We start from the raw sequence: 25700 nt of genomic DNA on the forward strand, positions 1-25700 counted from the left end.
TCTTAATATGTGAGGAGAGGCGGTCTGTCTTTTCAGAGTGTTCGTCTCTCCACTTAACACAAATGATATTTTTGGCGCTAGACACCATGGATGTGGAAACTTGAATAATCTTGGAAGCGGGTCTATCCACTGGGTGTGAGAATAAAAAAAAATAGGTACAAAGAGATTGAAAGTAGAAAAGGGGGTGAGCGAGGACCTTTATGAAGCGAAGAGGGGACTGAGTATGGAAAACATTGGAAAGATAACTGCAGAGGCCAGAGTCAAGGGGAGTGATAACAGTGTGTTTATGCTGAGTCTCTGAGAGCTCAGGGTGAGGTGATCTCTGGGACACCCTGTGACGTGGGTGGCAGTGGCCTTGTGGCACCTTTCGTGGTGAGTGATCCTAAACTGAGAGGAAAGTGAAGCTCCTTAATGACTTCTGAGTCTAAGTAGTCTAGGAATTTAAAAATTACAAGTATTTCTTGTGGAAAAAACATTTTCTATTACTAAAATAAATCCAGAGGTCTACAGACTGATCTTGATAGTGTCAAAAAATATGGCAGACTATGACAGTTGATTAATATTGATGTAACAGCTTTTTGTGGGGTCTGTTGTCATCACAGCATAAAAACAAGAGAGTTTTGATTTTTTTTAAATTAACAATGTCAGGGAATTCCCTGGCGGTCCAATGGTTAGGACTCTGGGCTTTCATTGCCAAGGGCAAGGATTCAGTCCCTGGTCAGGGAACTAAGATCCCACAAGCCAAGGTGCAGCCGGAAAAAAAAAAATAATAATTAACGATGTCAACCATGCTCCATCAAATCTCTCTCCCCTCTACTAACGGAACCCTGGCCAGATTCCTTAACTTTTTGCTTTTGTTTGACTATTAACAGTTACTTCAAACCAGTTTAAAAATCTCAGTCTTATTTCTGGTTCAAAGCATTCTCCTCCCCAACCCAGATCAGACTCAGGGTGAAAGGGACTTGGTATGGGACTGAGGCATGACTGGCTTTTTACACACCACCTTAGCTCCTATTCCCCTCTCTCTTCTGGGCTCCAGTGTTGGGGACAAAGAGAAGGTATGGAGAGAAAAAGTCAACTGTCTCTTTGCTTTACTGGCAGAGGTCATGGCATCTCCCTGAAAGTTGTCTTGCTTCTTTAGCTCACTATGGTTTGCCACTGGTGCCCTCTGGGGCAGCCTTCAGAGGCTGAATTTCTGGTGGGCACGGTGGGTGGGGACTTCAGAGGGTCCTCTAGAGCCTTCCCACTGATACCTGAGACAGGAGATCTGGCCCCAACGTCATACCCTCCTCCGCCATACAGTCCCCTCCACCTGTGTTGCACCCCACTGCCTCCTGTTGCTAAAGAGCCCTCTCCATTTTTTCTTTTTAATTTTAAAATTTATTTTATTTATTTATTCTTTTGGTTGCATTGGGTCTTCGTTGCTGTGCGCGGGCTTTCTCTAGTTGCATCGAGTGGGGGCTACTCTTCATTGCGGTGCGCAGGCTTCTCATTGTGGTGGCTTCTCTTGTTGCAGAGCATGGGCTCTAGGTGTGTGGGCTTCAGTAGTTGTGGCTTGCGAGTTATAGAGCGCAGGCTCGGTAGTTGTCGTGCATGGGGCTTAGTTGCTCTGCAGCATGTGGGATCTTCCCAGACCAGGGCTTGAATCCATGTCCCCTGCATTGGCAGGCGGATTCTTAACCACTGCGCCACCAGGGAAGTCACCCAAGAACCCTCTCCTTTTTAATTGGGTGATAACAAGCTCACAGCAAGCTCCCTTCTACAACATCTGCTCAATATATGGGACATACCCTTGCCATGGCACGTGGTGGGAATGTGGGCCCTGCCATGACAATTCTCTCCCGTTCTTTTTATTCCTGATTGGGTAGGTTCAGCAACAGATCATGTGCGCTGCCCAAGTAAATAGGAAAAAGTAAACAAAATTCCTTCTTTTTCTTATGGGCATCCCCAACTTCAAGGGCCCACCCACTGAAAGGGACAAAGCCTCTCACCACAGACACTGCCCTGCACACCTCATAAAGGAAAGGACTCTAAGGAGGAAGGAATCTCCACCCCTTCCCAGTCTCCTTCTGAGGCTGGTGAGAGATTGATAGTAGTGGGATCGGTTGGCTGCATCGTTGTAGGCTCCGAAAAGAGGCATCTGATACTGACCACTGAAAGCTCACCAGAGGCTGTCCTTTGTGTGTGATGGTACTCCTCACCCCCACCGTGTCCCGCTCTGGGCTCTGGTGACTGGTTTTGGAACAACAGGAAAAGTTCCATTCAACCTTCTGTTACAGTCATTAAAAAATACGGATGTTTACAGATGGACCTAGAGAATATCATACTAAGTAAGTCAGACAGAGAAAGACAAATATTATATGGTATCACTCGTATGTGGAATCTGAAAAATAATACAAATGAATCTATATACGAAACAGAAACAGACTCACAGACATAGGAAACAAATTTATGGTTACCAAAGGGGAGAGGGAGGCGGGGGGAGGGATAAATTAGGAGCATGGGATTAACAGATACTAACTACTATGCATCAAATAGATAAACAACAAAGACCTACTGTATAGCATGGGGAACTATATTCAGTATCTTGTAATAACCTATGATGAAAAAGAATCTGAAAAAAGTGTATATAAATGTAACTGAATCACTTTGCCGCACACCTGAAACTAGCAATATTGTAAATCAGCTGTACTTCAATTCAAAAAAATTAAAAATAATAAATAAATAATGTTTACAGGGAGGTTCTGATACGATCACATGTCTCTGCATTCTCTGACAGACCCTGGTTGAATATGGAGCAAATGTCACCATGCAGAACCATGCGGGGGAAAAGCCCTCCCAGAGCGCTGAGCGCCACGGGCACACCCTGTGCTCCCGGTACCTGGTGGTGGTGGAGACCTGCATGTCGCTGGCCTCCCAGGTGGTGAAGTTAACCAAGCAGCTGAAGGAGTGAGTGACCTGTTCGTTCCATGAGAACCAAGTCTGGCTGCTCAAGTCTGTTGTGCTTAGGTTTCAGCCAGGTCTTTGGAAGGCTCCCTCATGCTGGTCTTACAGGAATTCCCTAGTATCCTCCTCATCTTCTTTTCTTCCTCCGTCCCAAGTCCTCATGGCCAGCATTCATGCCATTTCTGCAGAGGCAAAATGATATTTAAACAACAAAAAAATGCAGAGCTAGCTTCCTAAGCAGAGAACTTAAGCCACAGTGGACAAGGGGAGGGAGCCTCTCTCTGTGTTCACATCTCAGGGTCAGATGACGTAGCAGGCGCAGAAAGCACACGTGGGCATCATTCCAAACTTCTGTCCTTAACAGTCTAGCAAATCATCAAAAGCAAGAGAGAGAGAGAAGGGCTAGAGATGGGCCAGTTTCTCAGTTTTCTCAAAAAGAAAAATGTATATTTGGGAAACTACAGACAGGTCACCTGGTAAATATCATTGGCAAATTTATTATAAAAATTAAGCAGACGATTGATGAATCCTCAGAATTTAAAATCCTCAGAATGTAAACTTAGCGTGATGTTACTTAAAACACTCTTTGTCTAGCTAAAATCAGTTCTTTTTTGATGAGATGATTCAGCTGGTACACACTGCATACCTAGATGCCAGGGAAGCATTTCTGGGAGGCTGCCATGATATGCTTGAAGAAAGGAGGACCAGAGGAGAGGCCGTCCGAGGGGTCTCCAGCAGGTTGAAGGATTAAGGAGCTGATGCTCGTCTGAGGGGACCAAGGTCAGCCCTTGGAAAACACATCAGCCAAATGACAGCTGCCATACTAGGAAGGGAATCACTGAACATCAAAAATAGTACTCAAAGTAATGGTGACAGATTAGGAGGACAAACCTTAAAAATTAAATTTTAAGGAAAAAAAATGAAGTTTTACTTTAAAATTATAAAAAATATTTTTTTTCATTGTTTCCTTGCAAAAAAAGACCTGTGGTTGGTAGGAGGCCTTAACTGATTAGAAGTGTAGTTCATGCAACAATATGACAAGTCCTTAGATCCCCTGGCTCCTCGCTAAGCTCGGGGAATTGTTTTCTCTCTCTGCTTCTAGTCTCTTGCCTTAGAGGTAAGAGTCTCTGTACTCCTCTGCTCCTCCCCCTGCCAGTACCTAGAATACTCTCTTTAATGAATTTAGGCTTTTACTAGGAAAAAAAATAAAATAAAATTTAAACTTAAAAATTAGAACGGTTCCTTTCCCTCCAAGAATCCTCTGCCCAGTTATACAAGACTCCCCCGGGGCAGGTGAGCTAAGCGAGCTTGAAGGTCTGGGGAAAATGCACACAGATTTATAACTCAGTAAGTTATCTTGCCACAGCGAACATACTTGTACACATGTCTTTATGTACATGTATTGGTGTTTCTGAAAAGAAGTTCCTAGAAAGGGAATTGCCAGAACAAAGTGCATACGTATTTAAAATGTGGATAGATGTTGCCTACTGTCCTTCCAGAACTGTTGTACCAGTGGACACTCCGCCTAGTAGTATATGGACATATACATCAAGAGGAACTTTAAAATGGTCCAATGGAATGTTTTTTCTTAAGGTTCGTACTCAGAGAAAAGATCACAAAACCTTCCCCTGTCTCTTACCACGGAGTCAGAGAAGTTTTCGTGAGTTATAGTATCTGTTTTATTGGTAGAACTCTTCAAGATCAGGGTCTTGGCTGCTCTCTCTGTTGATGATCCTGGGATAAAACACACATGTATGCTAATAGACAGCAGTTCTTCCACTGTCTCCAAACTGAATGCTGTAGACAGTTGTAGTTAGGCCAATGACAAGATGAAATATGAGAGGTTACATTGTAGACCCTAGTCTTGTACTTACTCTGTGTCTCAGTGAGATTAGCAAAACTAGAAATGAACAGAGAAATTCACTTAGTCTAGCCTCAGTACACTGTACCCTTCAGGCTCTAGGGCATCAATAACATCGAAAGGTGCAGGAAGAAGGATGGAAAACACTAGTTTTTCAGCCCAAAATTGTGAGTGGGAGACAGTCTTGAGTGCCTTTTCCTTCTAGAATATTCACCAACCCTTTAGAGTTAATAAACATAGCTATTATTTAGAAATGGCAACCTTCAGCTCTCTTAGAGATCCTGATCTACAGGTGTAGGTATTATGGGTTGAATTGTGGCCGCATAAAATGATGTGTTGGGGTCCTAACCCCTAGTACCTCGGAATGTGAGCTTAATTGGAGATAGGGTCTTTACAAAAGTAATCAAGTTAAAATGAAGTCACACACACACACACACACACACACACACACACACACACACAGTGTATTTTACTTTCCTTAAGTAAAAAAAGAAAATTACAAAATACAGTGTGCAGTATAATCTCATTATCTCATTTCTAAGAAATCCCTCTCTCTCCCCACCGCTCTCCCTGCCGCCCCAAGCTGGTATGATACACTCCAAAATGTTACTTACTCTTTCTAAATGGTTTGAATTTTTTAAGTAATTGTATTAATTTAGCCATCAGAAAAAAACCAAATTAAACAAAGCAAGCAAACTCTTTCCATGTTGGGTAAAAACAATTAAATAACTTGGTATTTTTTCAATGAAGAGAAAACAATGTATGGTAACACTCGATTTACTCTGGACATAGAAGCATATTATCAGAATGTGCGTTAAAGTTAAGAAAACAGGTTAAAAGCCATAGGTTACAGAAAGTGAAATCTGTTTAGAAAACACATTAATTATTACAGAACTTGGAAAAAGGAAAACTGATTCTGATTTTAGAGGAGTAAGCAGTATTTACTGAACTCTGCAGTATTAGTGTGGTACCCACCGCCCCCCTGCAAACTGTCCCCCAAAGATGTCTATCACATCCTAATCCCTGGAAGGTATGAATATGTTACCTTACATGACAAAAAGGGAATTAAGGTTGCAGATGGAGTTAAGGTCACCCTGAATTATTGGGGTTGATCCAGTCTCATCACAGGAGTAACAGTAAAGAGAAGGCAGAAAAGGAGATAGAGAGACTCAAAGTGTGAGAAGGACTCAATCTGCTCTTGCAGACTTTGATGAGGGAGGAAGGGGCTGTGAGCCAAGAAGTGCAATAACCTCTAGGAGCTGGCAATGACCCTCAACTGACGGTCAGCAAGAAAACAGAGACCTCAGTCCTACAACTGCAAGGAACCGATTCTGCGCCTGATTTCAATAAGCAGGACATAGACTTTCATCCTAGAGCCTCCAGAAAGGAATGTAGACTGTGGATACCTCAATTTTAATCTGGAGAGACCCATTCTGGTCTTCTGACCTACAAAACTGTAAGATACACATGTGTTGTTTTAAATCACTAAGCATGTAATAATTTGTTAACAGTAGTAGAAAACTAATACACTTAGCATCAAAACTGGTAGCAGCTCTCGTGAGCAGGGATGAGGAACTAAACAAATGAGTTACAAGTGTTCTTAAAAGGACTGCCGAGTCTTAGATACTGGCTTGAGGAAGCCCAGTCTTCTCCTTGCCAAATGTCATTGCACATACTCAACAGCTGTTGGCTGCCTAAATTTAATTCTGTGAGAACAGATTTGTATAATAACCTTCCATCAGCCCCAAATACTCTCCTTTTCTCAGAAGTGGTCAGTCTTAGTCCTAACATTTCATCCCTAAGACCAAAGAAGTCTGTGATCTCATTTTATCTCACGCATTCTGTGACTCACATACTGAAAACTTAATTGTCTAAAGGAGGAGCCAGCAATCTTTTCCCTAAAGGGTCAGATAGTAAATATTTTAGGCTTGTGCACCACATGTTCTGTGTCATAATTACTCAACTCTGCTTTTGTAGCGTGAAATCAGCACTCGATAATATGTAAATGAATGTGTATGGCTCTGTTTCAATAAAACTTTATTTACAAAAACAGGCGATGGGCTGGATTTGGCCCATAGTCTATAGTCTATAGTTTGCTGACCGTAGTCTAAAGAATGAATAAAAAATAAAAATACGTAAGAGCACTCTACTTTTCCCACTTTGAAATTTAGAACTGCATGTCAAGTTTTTTAGAAAAACATTTAGTGAGGGGTTAAAACAGATGAAGAAAGATTAAAAGGAGATTAAACTCCTTTTATAGGGTTTTTAGGTGTCAGAGTGAATTATGACACAGTCAAGGAAACTATTTGGAGGCAGTTAGATTGACTGATGACAGAAATCCCAAGTATGAATGGAGAAAAAAAGGACTCTATTCTCTAGATTCTAAAAAAGCCCTCAGAAAGGACTAATCAACTTTAAGTATAATATATGAGCATGTGAAATATGAATATATAAAAATATGTGAGCGTATGTCTAGTATACTAGTCTGCTAGGGCTGCTGTAACAAAGTACCACAAACTGCCTGGCTTAAACAACAGAAATTTATTTTCTCACAGTTCTGGAGGCTAGAAGTCTGAAATCAAGGTGTTGACAGGGTTGGTTCCTTCTGAGGGCTGTGAGGGAGAATCTATTCTGTGCCTCCCTCCTAGTTTTTGGTGGTTTGCTGCCAATCTTTGGCATTCTTTGGCTTGTAAATGAATCACCCTGATCTTTGCCTTCATGCTCACATGATGGTCTCCCTGTGTGTGTCTGTCTCTGTGTCCAAATTTTCCCTTTTCACAAGGACATCTCATACTGTATACTTTCTACATATATACACATATATTAGGGAAACTTTTTCTATGTCATAGATATTCAAATATATTATCATTCTTAATAGCTGCCTTCATAGAAATAATTATAAATTATTTACTCAGTCTTATTGATGATCATTTAGGTTATAGTTTTTTTTACTAATGTGAATAATAAATATCTTTTTGGGTACTTTTGATTGCATCCTCGGGAAAATTTCTGAATTATAAGGATGAAGATTAGGCACATTTGTAAGATTTTTAGATTTATTGCAACTTATCGCAAATTTTCTTGAAAAAAATTTATACCTGTTAATTTGTGATAGTAGCCATGTGTCAGAGAGCTTATATATTTTGGCTTGTTTTTCCCAGACAGACAATGCAACGTGTCACACTGCAGAACCAGCTCCAACAACTTCTAGAAGCCCAGAAATCAGAGGGCAAATCACTCCTTTCTTCGCCCAGGTAATAAATACCAGGAACATTGGTGGTTAGAATTCTTAACTGTCTTTAATGTGTGAGCCTTCTTTTGGACTTTCTTTTAATATCTTTTAAGAAGATAACAGAAAACATTTTATTCTTATAAAGAGGAATAAAAATGAGCTATCACATGGAAAAAGGCACTGGACCTAGGGTCAGAAGACTTGAGTTTATCTCCAGCTGTATCATTTCTTCTTTCCAGGACTATAAACAAGTCACTTACTCTTTCAGAGTCTTTTATTTCTTCATCTATGAAATGGAAATAAGAGTATGTAGGTTCATAAGGTTGTTGAAGATGGGATTAATTGAGAAAATTTGTGCAAAATTAATGTATAAACAATAAAACAGTAGATAAATTTTGTAGTCAAAGCATAAGGTGTGAGGCATACTATACTGGTTATGGTTGCCACCATGGAATGTTTGTAGATTGCTTGAAACAGGTATTCATTATCCTTATTTCAGTCTTAGTGATTTGTAAGTTATTAGTGGCATTTAAGCCACGCAGTGATTTGTGGCTGAGTTATTTTAACCCAGTAGGAAGTCATCTCGTATGTCCTTCATCCTCTTTCAGTTCACCGTCCTCCCCAGCTTCCAGAAAGTCCCAATGGAAATCCCCAGATGCAGATGATGAGCCTATAGGCAAAAGCAAACCAGGAATCCAAGAGGGGATTCAAGTTCTTGGAAGCCTGTCCGCATCCAGCCGAGCTAGGGCCAAAGCTAAAGACGAAGATTCGGATAAAATCCTACGCCAGTTATTAGGAAAAGATATTTCAGAGAATGTCTGCACCCAGGAAAAGCTGTCCTTGGAATTCCAGGATGCTCAGGCTTCTTCTAGAAATGCAAAAAAGACCCCACTGGAGAAGAGGGAACTGAAGTTAGCCAGGCTGAAGCAGCTGATGCAGCGGTCACTGAGTGAGTCTGACACAGACTCCAATAACTCTGAGGAGCCCAAGGGCACGCCCGTGAGAAAGGTCGACAGGCCCAGACCACAGCCTGTCTCGGAAAGCGTGGAGAGTATGGACGGCGCAGAGAGCTTACACTTGATGATAAAGAAGCACAGCTTGGCATCAGGACGCAGGTTTCCTTTTAGTATCAAGGCCTCCAAATCTCTGGAGGGCCACAGCCCATCCCCCACCTCAGAGAGCAGTGAGCCAGACTCGGAATCCCAGGGGCCAGGCTCGGGAACCACTCCCCTAAGCCAGCCCTCTGGAGAACCCCCTCAGCCCAGCCCCGACAGCACAGCTGCCCAGAAAGTGGCCACAAGTCCCAAGAGCGCCCTCAAGTCCCCATCTTCCAAGCGCCGGACGTCGCAGAACCTGAAACTCAGAGTTACCTTTGAGGAACCTGTGGTGCAGATGGAGCAAAGTAGCCTTGAACTGAACGGAGAGAAGGACCGAGATAAGGGCAGGACCCTCCAGCGGACCTCCGCGAGCGGCGAGCCAGGGGATCAACTGAAAAGGCCTTTTGGAACCTTCCGATCCATCATGGAGACGCTAAGTGGCAACCAGAACAATAATAATAACTATCAGGCATCCAACCAGCTGAAGACCTCCACCCTGCCCTTAACCTCACTTGGGAGGAAGACCACAGACGGTAAGGGAAATCCCGGGAGCTCTGCTAGCAAAGGAAAGAATAAGGCGGTGAGTGCTATTTGGAGAATATTCCTTTTATTCCTTTAAATTAATTATATTGTTCCTAACACTACAGATTGTTGCCCTTGGCCACCTTGAGGGGATCCCCAGGAGAATTCCGAAGGATTCATGAAAAGCCAAATTCATGCGTTTCTAATGAGATATGTCGTGTTAGAGTACATTCTGAAAATGCTCTAAGAGAGAAAGATTAAACAAATCACAGGAGATTGTATTCTGGTCCCTAGATTTCCCTAAGTAGTTTTTTTTTTTTTTCTAAGATCTTTATTGGAGTATAATTGCTTTACAATGGTGTGTTAGTTTCTGCTAAGTAGTTTTGATCCTTGAGAATTAGGAGTCATAGACGGGGAGGCATTTCTACAAGATTAGACTACTAATTGTTGTGAAATCAGGCCCTTCTTTGGCACTGACTCTGCCTCAGGAAGAGTTAGTTCTCCTCATGTGACTGGATAGTTTATTCTCCAGCCCAATTAAACAACACATAAATAGAAACTCTGTTTCTAAACTACTCAACTTTGGAAGGACCTTTAGAATGAATACACCACGGGGACCCCCACGTTGGCGTTTTACGACACAAACCCCTAAGGAAGCTCTAGTGGTGTGAAGTGCTTGCCAGCGCCCAGGGGACAGCAGAGTATGCCATGAACTACATTGTGTAATTGCATTTGTTGTAAAACCATGCACTATAATCTGGATTTAAATCCAGTGAATAAGAGATACAAACATCTTTTTAGGCAACATTTCCTGCATGCTCTGTGCATGCCATGCCCTTAAAAAACATGGTATAGCAGCCAAAATGTGAAACTCTCTGAGGAATAGAAGCATCCAGAATATCCATCCTGCTAACCAGAGAGTCACACCTGCATCATTTATTATTTGCTATAAGGTAAAATCCCATTCCATTGAGGTCTAAGAACTGTGCAAATTCTTTTTTGCAATACCAAAATCAAGTTTTAGTTAATATCACTCAAATTAACTGAACACAAATTTTAATTACACTGATTTCCACCGAGTTGTCTTTGTTATAAAAGACGTTAGCATGTATTTGCTTCAGCTAGAAAAGTCACACCTGTGCCCCAAACACCAGACCTTTTGGATTAAATATGTCCAAACTTACATTGCTGGAATAAAACTTTTCCAGGTGACTTAAGCGTTCCTCTCGCTCAAGTCAAAGATCTCAGCAGTTCCCCAGGCTCCTTAAAGTATGTCTGAAGCTTCTACCCTTTAATCTGTCTCCTGCATGCCTCCTGTTTATTGAGACTTGTGCATGTGCTGAGCTTATTGCATGTGTTCAGATGATTTTTAATTGCACCTCTCTAGGAGATGTACGACAGCTGCCTCAATCTTTCCTCTAACATGCTGATTGAAGAGCATCTGTGTGACTATGCACGGTACGTGGTGCTAGGGGTGTATTGCTCAGCAGTGCCATGCCTTCGCTATGAATTGCATGATCTTTTACGTGGCAGTCCTGGAGCACCTTTCCCAGGGGCTGACACCAAGGAAGTAGAAAATTACAACTCTTTCCCCAAATAGAAGAAGGCAGATTTGTAACTGGGCCTTAGAAAGGGAGCAAGTACCCTATTGGAGGGGCTTCAGTCCAGCAGCAGAGGGCAGAGGAATCTACTCAGATCACAAACATGCTGTGCTTCCCAACTGACCTTGGCTTTCAGTCTTTGTTTTAATGGAGTCAAGTACCAAGTAAGTATAGAAATGAAATTTCCTGCCATGGGTAGAATGAGTCAACCTCCGATCAGAATCAGAACTTTGAAACAGAGCTGAGGTTTTCCTTCATTGCTGGTTATAGACTGAAAGCTCCTTTAGTCAGCAGTCTGCTGCCCTCAGGAGAAGTGAGGTCTTGCCACGCTGTAGTTGCTCTACCTCAGCGTTTGGAACCGCAATGCTGGTCCAGAAGCCGGTCTCTGAGCTCCCACCAACAAAACAATGGCCTTTCTCAGACAGAATGTTTGTGATTCAAAATGTACGGAGGGTGTATATAAAAGGATCATCTCCAAGGTCCCCAGTGGCTCAGTCTCCTCCTTGAGCAAATTCCTTCTTCAGCATAGATTTCCTTCTTCCCCCAGGGATACATACAACTCCCTAACAGAGCAGGGAAGACGAGAGGGCTAAGAAGAGGGCAGTTGACGGGGAGTTAAGTCAGTCAGTGCCTCTTGACAGGTTTATTTCAGAAGAGTTAAACCCCCAACACCCTTTTAAAAGAGACTAATCATTTAAATTAAAAGAAAGCTGTGGCACGCCTTTTAGCACCCTTCCAAAATCCTCCAAAACATCTGTGTGGATGTGTGTGTGTGTGGATGTATATAATAATTACAGGTACACAAATACAAGTGAATGTGTTGTGAGTGTAAATGTTAGTTCAGAATTCTAAGGTGTAAGAAATGTCACTCTCCTTTTTTTTCCCCTCTAAATCACGTTTAATCTGCTCCAGGTCTCCATTCAGGATAGAGGAAAAGTAAATCTCAGTCATTTTAGGGGGTTCCCCTGGGGTCTCATTAATTCCGTGAGTTGAAGGAAGCACCTTGGAGCTTTGGTATTTACTGGTCACCAGCATTCTGCTTGGGTCAGGCTCAACATGCTGCCTAAGTCTCGGCTGCTTCCTGCCACACTGGGGCAGGGCATCTTGGCCAGTGCTAAAAGCCCAATGCCTGGGGTGGGAAGGAGATAGAAAAAAATACCCCTTGCCTTCCCAGACATTGGTATTGGTCCACTTCTATTTCTTCCAACCTATCTTCCCCACCCCTCTGCGTCCCCATCTTAGGTTCTGTCTTCTGGTGCCTGGAAAATTCTGCTTTTGTCCTTAAGCAGAAGTCACCAAAAATACCCTGAGGTAAGGAAGCACAAAGGCTTGGCAAACTCCTTGGGAGGGGGAAGGAGAAAAACTCTCATTTCTTCCAGGTTCCTACAGCACCTGGAAACAAGACAATTAGTATCCCAGTAGATTCTCCTGCCAGATATATTTCATCCTGTCTTCTTACAAGTAAGGGAACCAAGCTAACAATCTACTGTAATAGGATTACAAAAATCAGAACACAAAAGGAGGTTATGAGGCTACTCAGACATCCTACAACTGGGTTAACACTTTCCTACTCAGTTTAAGGAACAGTCCTTCTGAAGGCTCAGTTTTGAACCTGTCAGGTTCACTGGCTTTATGTATTAACAGAGTTTTCCTTCAGTGAAAAACAGAAACCCCAAAATTATGATATTCGATGTAGTTAAATAAACATCCAGACCCCTTCCCCTCCCTACCTTATAAATTAACTTATCCCTTATCGTGGCTGTAGTTAGGCATGTGTTCTATGGGAAGTGAAAACCCACTAGTTTGTTCATGGCATATGGGGAAGGTTTCTCTGATTCATCATCACACAGAGGCAGGGAGAACCAGCTCAGTCCACTCCTTAGATAAAGCAAGGGTAGATGTATCTAGTTGAGATAAAGATTCCTCAGAGAGCTGAACTAGCATGGGAATGTGGATATGAAAAATACCTAAGTGATTCTGGTGCCTGCTTCATTTTGCCTGTGGGACCCGTTGAAAGGGCATCCCACAGAAAGATGCAAGAAAGAAAGGAACCCAAGTGTCCATCTGTCAGTGATGCCTTTAAATCTTGGCCCAAGAATTTGCTTGAAGGCCACCTGGTTCCTCCTGGGAGCAGGGACTGCCCGGGATCATATAACTTTGGAAAGCAATGGCAGTCATTGGGTTGGAGTTGGCTCTAAGCATTATGCTGCTGGTGGCCCTATCAGTATAGCCCTGGGAGAAAGAGTGGGGCAGTGGACCCTTGTTCCAGGTCTATACTGGAATCACATTTTAGTTCCTAAAGAGCGGGGCAGTGGACCCTTGTTCCAGGCCTATAGTGGAATCACATTTTAGTTCCTAAGATTTTTTTTTCCCTAGTAAAGGAAAAATAGGGACAATAAATACAACATTTAAAAGAATGTCAGCTGTGTGAGGGGGTTCTGTTTGCTATTTATTTTTCCAAATTGGTCACAGCTTGATAGCAAAGAATCTAAATTTCTTTTCAATGCCCTTTAAAATTAGATTCAACTCTATTACTCTGAATAGCTTTTCCAGTGTGTTTCAACTGCGGAGGATGACTTTGTTTATAATAAGCAGATTTATCTTTACTTTTTCTTATAAAGTACAAGTTGGTCTTGAATTATTACAACTCCAAAGGAATGTTTGCAGTTACTTATTTTAAAATGCCAGTAAGACATTCATTTCCCAGAGTTTAAGTCTATCCAAGATCTGTAACACTTGAAGTGAGCATTGATTCTAGTTACTGATAGGCAGAGGGCATTAACCCCTGGCCACCACATCGCCACCACATGGTCACATCGCCTTTGACCACAGAGGCACTGTAGCCTGAGGGGCTAGCATCAGGAAACCCCTAATCCTAGCGCCAACATGAGAGTAGACTCCTTAAAAAGACATTAAGCAATAAACACCATTAGTGCGGGTTTTACTGCCAAGGAATTAGCCACACTGGGAATTATACATCCGGACCCAAGAGCTAGTAGCCCGTATTTTACATAGATGTCAAGATTGTTCAACAGCCACTTCAAAGAGAGTGGTAAGTTTGGCCTGAGTTGATGTGAGGGTATGTCAGTGGTCATCTGCTGTGCCCATTTGGAGATCAGAGTTCAGGGCACCTCTACCACCAGTGCACGTGCACACATGCACACACACACACACGCACACACACACATTTCTGTCCCTATTGTCAGGACATATTACTAAACAGAAAAATGAGCAAAGACATGGAAGACATTGGGAAGGTAGAGGTGAGGCCCTGGCTGAAACCTGTCCTGAGTAGAGCATACCCTCAGCCTCACTGAACACCATTTCCAGAATCATGATGGAAAATGCAGTCAGCACAAAAAGGAATCCCTGGTAAACAAAGGCATCTTTGCCATCATTTCTCTGGATATAATCAAATAACCACATTTTAATCTTAAATTTTTGATCTTAAAGTATTTTCATGGGCTTTTTAAGGATCTTGAAGGGATAATTATATAATTACCTAGTCATAGGTATGTTACCAAGCTAGCTGAGAGTATGTTGATTGCATAGTTCTAGAGTGAATCCCCTGGAGCAGACTGAATCTTACCAATGTAACAGTTCAGAAAAGTTTGTTAGAATGCTAGTACTAAAAGCACTTAGTAACACTATAGACATTAGAGTTTCTGCCCCCAAACTGTACTTTCAAGTTCTAATCTCTGATCGGAAGTATATTTTTCTGTGTTTTCGTGTCTAATATTCTAGCTCTGGGGTCCAGAGCCAATGAGTCAGGAGGAGTACCATGGTGTACCTGGGGTGACCACCTCTGCTCCAGAAACCCCTAGAGCCTGTCTGGTCTCCTTCCCCTGCACCCCTCCCCATGTTTCCCCAGTGTTCTCTGTTTCTCCTGCCCAAATCTTGTCCCGCCCACCCCACCTCTGCCTCCCTAGGGTTCACATTCATTTCAGAGAGAAAACCCTTATTTCATATGGAAGCTTTGTCCCTATGACGTGGAGGAAGGAGATCCCAATCTTGAACCATTTCTCCAGATTACATTCATTAAGTGACAGCTTCTCCTTTGAAACGGGTCACAATTTTGCATTGTCCTTGGCTGTTGCATAGGAGGATCTTGTGTGTGGAGAAAAATGCCCATGTTATGGGGGATTGTTAAAATATTCAGATATTTCCAGTGTCTGGGCACAACTTAGCAAATTTTATAAAAGCTGCCAGAGTTTGCAAGATTCACGAGAGCATAATTCACAAATGGATTTTCTATTCATAAATTCCTTATACCCTCTGGGGAAAGGAGAAAGCATGTTCCATCACAGGAAGACAGTAGAACAAGGTTTAGTATCAAAATATAATGAGTTGAGACATAGAAAAAGCTATTGCAACTAAGACCCCATGTTCTACCTTAAAGCACTGCCCTTGGAAGGCAAGAAATAAACGTGTAGAACACCCATGAGCTATAGGTAGGAGGGTACAGGGGGGAGATCTGCCTTGGAAACCAAAATTATCCCACTAGAAATACATTCCTTCCGCATGCTAATCCTGATTTAAGTGTAGTCGCAAAAGTTATGAACAAAGAACTCCCTTCTTCCACCTCCAGCTTCCGTTCCTCCCCCTCCCCAGTCTGGTTTTCAATTGTGTAATTCCAAAGGGGATGAATATAGAACCCGTGTCATATTTGCACCACATGTCTGCCACCACTAGAGTGTCTGCACATTAAAAGAGCTGGGTCTGTCTATAAACTTTCTTAAGGCTGGACTTTTAAAGAAGCAGCAAGTCATTTGAGGTTTAAAAGTATCAGGTAGAGACTTTACCCAAACGCCTTCCAGTACCTTCACTGAGAATCTCTGCTCCAACCACAGCCAGTTGGGATTTTCCTTCCCACGCTGAGAACAGTGCAGCTATATGACTCTCCTGGATGTCAGATCCCTGGATTGCCAGTGCCCTTGTTTCAGTGATGTCCTTAGCAATAAGCCACGCATTTTGCTGTGCCAGAATAAGGCATGTCCCTTCATTCAGCAAGATCATAATCAAGAGAAAATTAAGAGAAGATACAGTTAAAACATGGTCAACTCGATGAAAGGTATAACTTCCTGACACCGGTGACCCTTGGTGGTACCATCATATCCAAGCCTGTACCCCAATGTCTAGCTTGGTGCCTGGCACATGGTAAGGATTTCAGAATATTTGGAGAGAGAGGGAGAGCTAGAGAGAGGAAAAGGAGGAAGACGAGGGAAAAGAAAACTAAAAAGGACCAAGCCTGTCATCCCACAGAAAGAATGGTATGCTCTGTAGAAATCTAGACCTTTTGATTACAAGTCTACCCTCCTACAGTGAGTTTCATATTGGGTATTTCAAGTAGACGTTTTTATTCTTTGAACCAGAATCTCATTTTTTTTTAGTAGATGGGATTTATAGATATGCTCTCAATGAAGCTCTGAAGGAGATCACAAAAGTAGCTAAGTAAATCTACCTGTTTTGGCTATCAGTGGAAAATGTAGTGCCTACCCGTGGGCCATTTTAGGCAGAGTCTCTAAAATAACTTGCCATTTGGTCACCCTGGTCTGTAGAAATATGGAATCCATGCCTAGATGAGTCAGCAAGTTAGATTACTTGAAAAACTGTTATTTAAATGTAAGCCTTCTTTCCAATTTTGGTCACAGAGAATGTGATTTCATATCCAAAAATGAAATCAAGGAGCAGCAAATTATCTGAATAATTCATGCCAGAATTACCCAAACACTTTTGCCTTTTTTCTTTCTTTTTTTTTTTTTTTTTTTGAATACTGGTAATTCAGGACTAAGTAATTGAAGGGTTCAGGGAGACTTGAATCATCCTGCTATTATTCAGATAAATGCCTCAAATTAACATTTTACTTGGTATTGACTCAACTCTAATTATGCTGGGTTTTGTCCTGCAGAAAGTGATTTTAGTGTTTTTGAGCACAACACCCCTTATATTAAAGTAGAAATACTCCATCCATGTCTAAATGATGATGATATTCTTAGACTGCAACCTAAGTTTTTTTAAGTTTTATTTATTTGTAGTTTAATTTTTTGTCAAAGTGCTATAGGTACATGTGATAGTAATGTAGTCTTATAACAAAAACTGGCTGTCCCTGTGCCCAACCTACTCTGTTCTCTATTCCTACTCTCATGAGTCAACCACTTGCTTGTCTTTAGGTGTTTTCTCTAGTATTCTGTTATTTCTTTTTCTTTTTCTTTTTTTTTTAAATTTATTTTTGGCTGCGATGGGTGTTTGTTGCTGCACATGGGCTTTCTCTAGTTGCAGCGAGCGGGGGCTACTCTTCATCACGGTGCGCGTGCTTCTCATTGCGGTGGCTTCTCTTGTTGCAGAGCGTGGGCTCTAGGCACGCGGGCTTCAGTAATTGTGGCACAAGGGCTCAGTAGTTGTGGCTCACAGGCTCTAGAGCACAGGCTCAGTAGTTGTGGCACATGGGCTTAGTTGCTGCGTGGCACGTGGGATCTTCCCGGACCAGGGCTCAAACCCATGTCCCCTGCATAGGCAGGTGGATTCTTAACCACTGTGCCACCAGGGAATTCCCTGTATTTCTAAATAACATGCTCATACAGACTTTCAATTTTAGATATTATCTCTACTGTCTATTGGCATCCTACTGTAGAAGATAAAAATGATAGCTACCACTTATAAAGCACTTACCATGTACCAAAGAATATTCCAGGTTCTTCATGCATATTGACTGTTTTAATTTTCACAATGAATGACACAATATGGTAGATACTATTATTATCCAAATTTTGCAGATTGGAAACCAAGGCACAGAGAGATTATATATCTTGCCCAAGGTTACACAGTAACAGTGGTAATAAATTATGTAGCCAGGGTTTCAACTCAGTCAGTCTGGTTCCAAAATCCATGTTCTCAACAATGAACCAAATTTATCCAGCTCTATTTTGGCAACCAACACTGCCCCCCACTCCAACACACACACACACACACACACACACACACACACACACATATCTGCTTCGTCTTCCCACCATCAATATAGTTGTATCACTTTTTGGGGTTATAAATTAGTATTTGGTGTTTATTATTATTATGACTATCTAAATATTAATCACAGTGGATCCATGCAGCATACTATTGTTACATTTCCTTATTCATGTAACTTTATGTTTTCCTTGGAGATAATAATTTTGATTTTTAAGTTTACAGTTTATTTCCAAACACTCTGTTGGAGACAGAACCCTTCTTTCGGTGCATTCAGACAAATCAGGTACCTCTGGTGTTTCAGTCTGTTCACAGAGACACCGTCTTTCCTCTTACCCAAGTCTGGACTGCGGCTATCTGGCAGTGCCACACAGCTGTCATCTGCAGTTTCCCACATACATCATTCTGGGAATTCCTTTTGCTTCTCTCCTGTGTAGAGCCCTATTTCCTGAATCTATCTTTTCCCCTTTTTTTGGTTTATTCTCTTACTTTGGTAAATATATCTTCCCATCCTATGGAGGTGAAGGGGGTGCTAAAATTTTTGAGGCCTTGCCTGGCTGAAATATCTCTGGTTTGCCCTCATATGGATTAGGAATATTTGGCTGGGTATAGAATTCTGGGTAGGAAACTATTTTCCCTTAGAATCTTGAACACATTATTTCATTTTCCTCAATGTGTCTGTCAAGAAGCTCAATTCCTCTGTAATTGCTAATCCCTTGAAAGCGTTTACGATTTTCTCTTTATCCCCACTGTTTTGATTTCATGATATTTTGCCATGATTCCATTCTCATTCCTGGGGTGTGGGCACTCAGCCCGCTTTTTAAATCTGGAAACATACACACTTCAATTCTGGGAAGTGTTTTGTACAATATCTTTGAAAATTTTATCCCCTCCAATTTCTCTGTTCACTTTTCTGGAAATACTATTATTCTAATGTTCAACCCATTGGACTAATCCTTTTCTAACTATTTTTTTCTACTTTTCTAACTATTTTCTAACCATTCTGCTGTATTTATCCATACTTTGGCTTTCCCTAAAAGTTCTTTCTAGAATATTTACTGAACTTTACCTTCCAACCTTTCTAATTTTTTATTTTGGCTATTATAGTGTTAATTTCTAATAGGACTTTGTTGGTTTTCTCTTTGTTCCTTTTTCATGGCATTATATATGCAGAATTTATTTAAATTTTACAATCAAATACAAGTGTATATTTTTATCTTTTCTTCCTTTTTTCAATAAAGGTGGCATACTGTACAAACAGTCTGTCTTCTTGCTTTTTTCCACCTAACACATTGGAGGTCTTTATGTATTAGTATAGAGAGAGCTTCTTTATTGTTTTACATAGCTACATATTATTTCACTGTATGAATGTACTATTTTTTTTTTTTTATACTGTCCTCTTTTCTTACAGATACTCAACCTATAGGTTTTTTTTTTTTTTTTTTTATAAGGATTTTCTTTTTTTAATTAATTTATTTATTTATTTTTGTCTGTATTGGGTCCTCGGTTCGTGCGAGGGCTTTCTCCAGTTGCGGCAAGCGGGGGCCACTCTTCATCGCGGTGCGGGGACCGCTCTTCATCGCGGTGCGCGGGCCTCTCTCCACCGCGGCCCCTCCCGCCGCGGGGCACAGGCTCCAGACGCGCAGGCTCAGCAATTGTGGCCCACGGGCCCAGCCGCTCCGCGGCATGCGGGATCCCCCCAGACCAGGGCCCGAACCCGTGTCCCCCGCACCAGCAGGCAGACTCCCAACCACTGCGCCACCAGGGAAGCCCTGAATGTACTATTTTTAATCCTTTCTACATTTTTATTGAGAGTCTGGTCTCGTTGATTTGTAGCAGCTCTTTATATATTACACATTATAAAAACTGACCCTTTGTGATATGAATTGCAAACATTTTCCCTGTTTTTTCTTTTCTTCTTGTTACAACTTTTTGAAGTTCTCATCACCTCCCTATATTACCTCTATTCACTTTGAATTCTGTTTCTCTGTTTATTTTGGTTTTTGTCTGTCATGGTAGCACTTCCCTCAAAAGTCTGGCGATCCCTGACTCATTCATATTTAGGAACAAGACACTAAAGCTCAATTAGAAGCTCTGGCTTTATGGATGAGGCTTGTTGACTGGTAGATGTTTCTTCACACAGACTGGTTAAGTACTAGGCTGTTTTGCTGGGAAACTCACTAATTGTCAGTATTTGTAGGACTTTTCTTTTGGCAGTTAATTTCTCAAGATAAGGAAACTCCAGTCTCCTTCTAGGGCCTATTAACCTGATTGCCAGGAATCTGTAGGTCAAACCAGCAGGAGATGGGTTAATAATTGTGTTCTATAGGGACTTTCACTTAATCCCATGGTTTCCAGCCCCTTTAGCTGAAATCAGAGTCTCTCTGGTCCATGCCTTGCAAGCTGTAACCTCCAGTCTTTCTTCACATTGGGAAAGGGACAGTCACCTGGCTGCACTGGGTCAGGAAGATAATCTGGGGTATGAACTGCTACTTCCAAAAAGTTTCAAATAATCTTCCCATTTTCAGCACTCACACAGCCCCACTCTCACTTTCAGAAATTCATGGCACTTCTAGTTCCCGAGTCTCGCAGTGCACATCAGTTTACTGGGTTCCCTGACTATAGGCTTAGATTTCTCCTTCTCCTGCCTGCTCTGCTAAGTCAGTTCCACATTTCGATCCATCCTCCTGTTTCTGAAATATTATTGGCATTTTGTGTGTTATCATCTCCTCTCTCATTTCCCTTTATTCATTTAGGTTGATGCTTTTTTATTTCTTTACTTTCATTTTAGTGTTGTTTTGTAAGAAAGGGATGATAAATCTATGTTTTTAATCCATCGTGTTTAATTGGACGTTCCTAAAACATTTTTTAACCAGCCAGGTTTTTCTTCCACCCTCTTCCCTTCCTTGCCCATGAACAACTCTCTGAAGTTCTGTTCAGATGAATTAATAAAAATAAGAATTAATAGACTACATGGTCTTTGTAAGCAAGTACGATTTTGAGGCCATAAAAACCCCAAGCCACTTGGGGTTCTCCATCCAAATGTGTCTTCACGTGAGCGAGTACCATTCCCAGAAATAGTTTGTTTTTGTCTGGTATAGCAACAAGAAGGAATTTAGTAATATGTAGGCTTGCTCAAACTCAGAAGATAACTCCTCTCTGGAAGATTTTATGCTCAGAATGGGGACTAATATCTCATGAAAATGAATGCTTCTACCCAGAGGGAAAGTCACTTAAAAAGCAAAACTGTTCCCAGGCTTGAGCTGGTACTTCTTTCCATAGGCTTATGAGGTATCAAGTATTGAGGGGAAAACAGCATTATTTTTCCCTAGGTTCTTCTTTTTCCCATAGATTTACCTACTTGTGGTCATCCAACATGCTACTACTCAGTAATCACACACCCAAAGAAAAAGCATTTCCTTTAAATCACTAACACTCAAGCTTACTGGAGAATAAAAGGTGTCACCAGTGGATCCAGTGAATAAAATATAAAAATCTCTTGTTTCCACTCAACCAGCAGTACTATGCTTCCTATTTTGTTTGACTCTGATAAAATTCACTTGACTGTAGAATTTTGCCTGGATTCCAATCAGCATAATTGAGAAATTACTTCCAGGGCCAAATTTAAAGGTGTCCACAAAGTATGTTATTACATGACTATTTATTGGTTAAAGAGTGGTTTATATGAAAAGAGAATAATTTGCCTACTGGAATGAAGTATTCTTCAGTATGGTTTGTGTGAGGATAATTTCCATTTTGGGTGAGCTGTTTAGTGGCGTTGTATTGTAACTTGACCATAGTTTTATCTAATTTTGGCCTATGGTTTTTCTTCCGCTTAGGCATGATGACATCAACAGAAAAATGAAGAAATCCTGCAGCATAAAGCACGTCGCTGAGCTAGAGTCAAAAGAATTCTTCTTATAAATCACTTTTTTCTTATCTCTCATTGCTGTCCTTTGGACACCATTGGAAACGTCTGGACTGTCCTCTGCGGAAATAGAATCACGAGAACAGTGCCTCACCAGCAGAAGAATAGACTATCGGGATGCCTTAAATTTATAGCACTAGAGTATATAAGACACATTTTTGGGTGATATTTGTATATATAACTTGTTTTTAAAGAGATGCTGTTTAAAAGCATGGTTGGGCAAATGTATGTTTTTTAAGATTGATTCAGCCTCCCCACAGGACATTCACCAAGCCACTGTCACCATTTTGTATTTCATCAACCGCATGGGTGTTTGCTGATGTTGGTTGAACTTCCCTTTCCCCATAACATGGTCAGTTTGGGCTCAGCTTCTCAATGAGACCAGGTCAGTGCTATTGTTTCCTGTTAAGAGTGTTTTTTCTGTCATTTCTACCTTTTGTGTAAAGGAAATAAAACAATGTTAACAGCCACCTATAAGCTTGGGCCACTTACCTTCTAATAAATCTGTGATGTTCTAATTTCTAAGGGGCTTTAAGAGTATTTTGACTGCTGATATTTTATCTCAGGAACAAACTGCCCAGTTGAGCTGCTTTCCCATAGGGGTCAAATAAAACATTCTAGTTTTCACTAAGTACTAAAGGATCAGACAAGTATATAAAGTAAGTCAGTTCCTTCTGTCTTCTCAGATCGCAGCGTTGACATGAGAAAATACTAATGACAGCTAAGGATTTAGCCCCTTTCCTGGGTCACTTTTTTCTGCCTCTAACACATGATGAGGCCTGTCTGATTCCTTTAGGAGACAGTGTGGAGCCTGAGTTCATAACAGCTCTATTGTTGATGCAGCTCTTTGAATCCATGTAAGAGTAAGTTCCAGATGGTTTTGTCCTATCATGTAAAAATATATTTCTGTTGCAACTTCAAGAGTTTTATTTTCAAAGGGTTGCCATGGCCTGTAAGAGGCCTGTCAAATTTTAGTTTGAAAGTAGAATGTATTCTTATCAGTAGGAGGGAGCAGTGTATGCTATTAACAGTTACTAGTAATGTTACTGCAGTCAAACGTGGGCCATTCTGTATCCTGGTGGACAAAATAGGTGAAGGTACTGAATTAGGAGGCGATCTTGCATAGGTGGATCATTTGACAAACTTAGGCTTGATGAAATGCAGTGACGTATAGATGAAGGAGCTAATATTAAAGTGCCTTTTATATACCAGCCATGCTTATTTGTAGGTATTATTACTTCCATTGTATAGATTAGAAAATTAAACTTCAGAAAGTGTAAATCCTGTGTCCAAGGTACTACCACTAGCAATAGCAGAATTGGCTTTGGTACAAGTTTGCTCGTTATCCTTACGACACTATCCATCTGTCCTGCACGACACTATCTCCTTAGTGTGTAGACTAGCACACAGGAAGGGTGGGTTGTGGTGTTGGCTCTACTCCTGGACAACTCTTTGGTCTTAGGCAAGGGACACTGCCTCTTTGATAAATCTGGGAAATGGGGAGGCTGGCTTGCCTACACATCTAGGAGGTAGGTTCCTTCCAACTTACAGAGCAACGTGTCTATGAATTTCGGCCACGTTGCTCTGTCCTTGTTCAGGTCCTGTGAGTTCCTGTCATCAGAGCCTGGTGCTGTGTGAGGTTCTGCGTTTCTCACATTGTCTTTTCCTCCAATGAGATGCCCTATTCTGATTGTGGCGCCTTGGCTTCCTATGCCCTCTTTGATTGCTTCCTCACATCTCACTGCTCTATCCTAGTGTTTGAGATTCTAATAGAGAATATATGGCAAGCATATGTGAAATGTGGATTCCTGTGTTTCTTGCTTGGTGCAGAGGAGGTTACACGGGAGTCACATGTGAGCCAGCCTTTGGAACTTAGCCCTAGAATGGGGTCTGCAAAGGACGGAGGCCCAGAGAGTGCTCTCTCTGTCCCCCAGAGGCCCCAGTTTTGTTCTTCGACAGGCTGTGTTTTTAAACTTGAAAGTTGAAGGGAGCTGGGCATTCTGCAGGGATTTTATGAGCCAGACACAGAATTCCCAATTAAACACAGCAAAGAAAATGTGAAGAGTTTGAAAGAAAGAGATGTGCCTTGACCTAGAAAACTCTGGCAATTTGTTTATTGACACTATCACTTTAGATACCACAGTACTAAGCACAGAAGAACAAAGAATTTTTTAAAAAGGTAAAATAGGGAAGTCGAGTGGATTCAGATGAGCCAGACCACATGACAATGCATTCTATGTTTAATGATGTTGCTAGGACACTAAAAATGCTGGTTCTTAAATCACACATGTACATCTTTACCGTCCAAGTTCCTTATGACATGGATGAATTATATGTGCTTGAAATTAATAGAAATGATGCTTTCCTTACCACAAACTTAGTTTTGTGCAGAATTTTAAAAATGAAAACACAAACTCTTACTTCTTTATAGAAATCAAGACTCATTTATATGTTAAAGAAAGAGTATGTTTCCTTTTAGTAAGCCCAGCTTTGGGGTCCCGGCCCTTACTCCCTCCCATCGGGCTAGTAAAACGAGTGAAGCTCTATCTGCATGCCTAATTACATGCAGCAGAGCAGGGAACTCAGCTCCGCTACAAAAAACTATCACAACATCTGTCAGCATCTTTTAAAGTCTGGCTGTTTTTATGTCACTAAAGGGACTTGTATTGCCAAAGTTCAACACATCAAATTAAGAATGTTTCTTAAAAAAGATAAGATACAAAACCTTCACCGCTATGAATGGTTTTAATTCCCATTATTAGTATCAAGACCTCAACCCTAATAAGAAAGTTCTAGAGGTACATCATGGGGTCGGGGGTGTGGATGAGACTCTAAAAGGTATCTTCAAGAAGCAAATTTTTACAAGTTTTTTTTTTTTTTCTCGAAGTGTATATTCATAAGCCACATACTAAAACGTACAAGCTGGAGGAAATGACCATAAAAGAAATATTTGAATAATTCCCTGAAAGACTCCTTGACACAAAATGGGTTAAATGTTATTTCTTCAGTAGCCTCCTATGTGCTTAATGTTAAGTTGATAAAGCAAAGTAAGAATAAGGAATTCATTACAACAGGGTTGATACCATTTCCCCAGATAAAAATGGACTTCATGCTGTCTATTGCCCATAACTCTGATTTGTTGATCTATCTATGTGTCCTATGTTATCTCTGGTAACACATTATTCTTTAACTATTGCGTAGTTTTATATAACTTTTCAAGCACTTGATTCGTGTCTCCTAATGAGACCATAAGTTTGTTGATCTCAACAGTCTTTGTTGTTGATCTCAATAGAACCACCTCTCATAGATGGTGGTTAGTGAATATCTACTAGCAATTTTTTCAATATTCTTATATCCATCTCGTTTTCTTCTCATTTCTTCCCCATTCATCTTCTTCCACCCCTTCTTCTTCCTCTTTTTCTCTCCGTTTCCTCCCTTGCTCTCTCTCCGTCCTGTTTGCTGTCATCTTCTCTCCCTTTTCTTCTCTCTTGTCTACTCTCAATTCTCAAGATCTCTAAGCCCTTTATATGGATCTGCCTTGGAAGAAACC

General features: G+C 41.2%; 1 protein-coding gene across 4 annotated transcripts in view; it reads left to right on the top strand.

The window, feature by feature from the left end:
• Positions 1–24690, top strand: part of SNCAIP (synuclein alpha interacting protein) — a 149064-nt gene extending 124374 nt beyond the window's left edge. For all 4 annotated transcript variants that reach the window (XM_057541469.1, XM_007188475.2, XM_007188477.2 and 1 more), the window contains exons 8-12: positions 2780–2949; positions 7969–8061; positions 8648–9716; positions 11046–11116; positions 22062–24690. In XM_057541469.1, the coding sequence (XP_057397452.1) occupies positions 2780–2949; positions 7969–8061; positions 8648–9716; positions 11046–11116; positions 22062–22146 (1488 nt within the window). In that variant the 3' untranslated portion in view covers positions 22147–24690. The remainder of the gene's footprint in view (positions 1–2779; positions 2950–7968; positions 8062–8647; positions 9717–11045; positions 11117–22061) is intronic.
• The last annotated feature ends 1010 nt before the right edge of the window (positions 24691–25700 follow it).

Source organism: Balaenoptera acutorostrata, chromosome 2 (assembly GCF_949987535.1).
Source record: "Balaenoptera acutorostrata chromosome 2, mBalAcu1.1, whole genome shotgun sequence".
Classification (NCBI taxonomy): Eukaryota; Metazoa; Chordata; class Mammalia; order Artiodactyla; family Balaenopteridae; genus Balaenoptera; species Balaenoptera acutorostrata.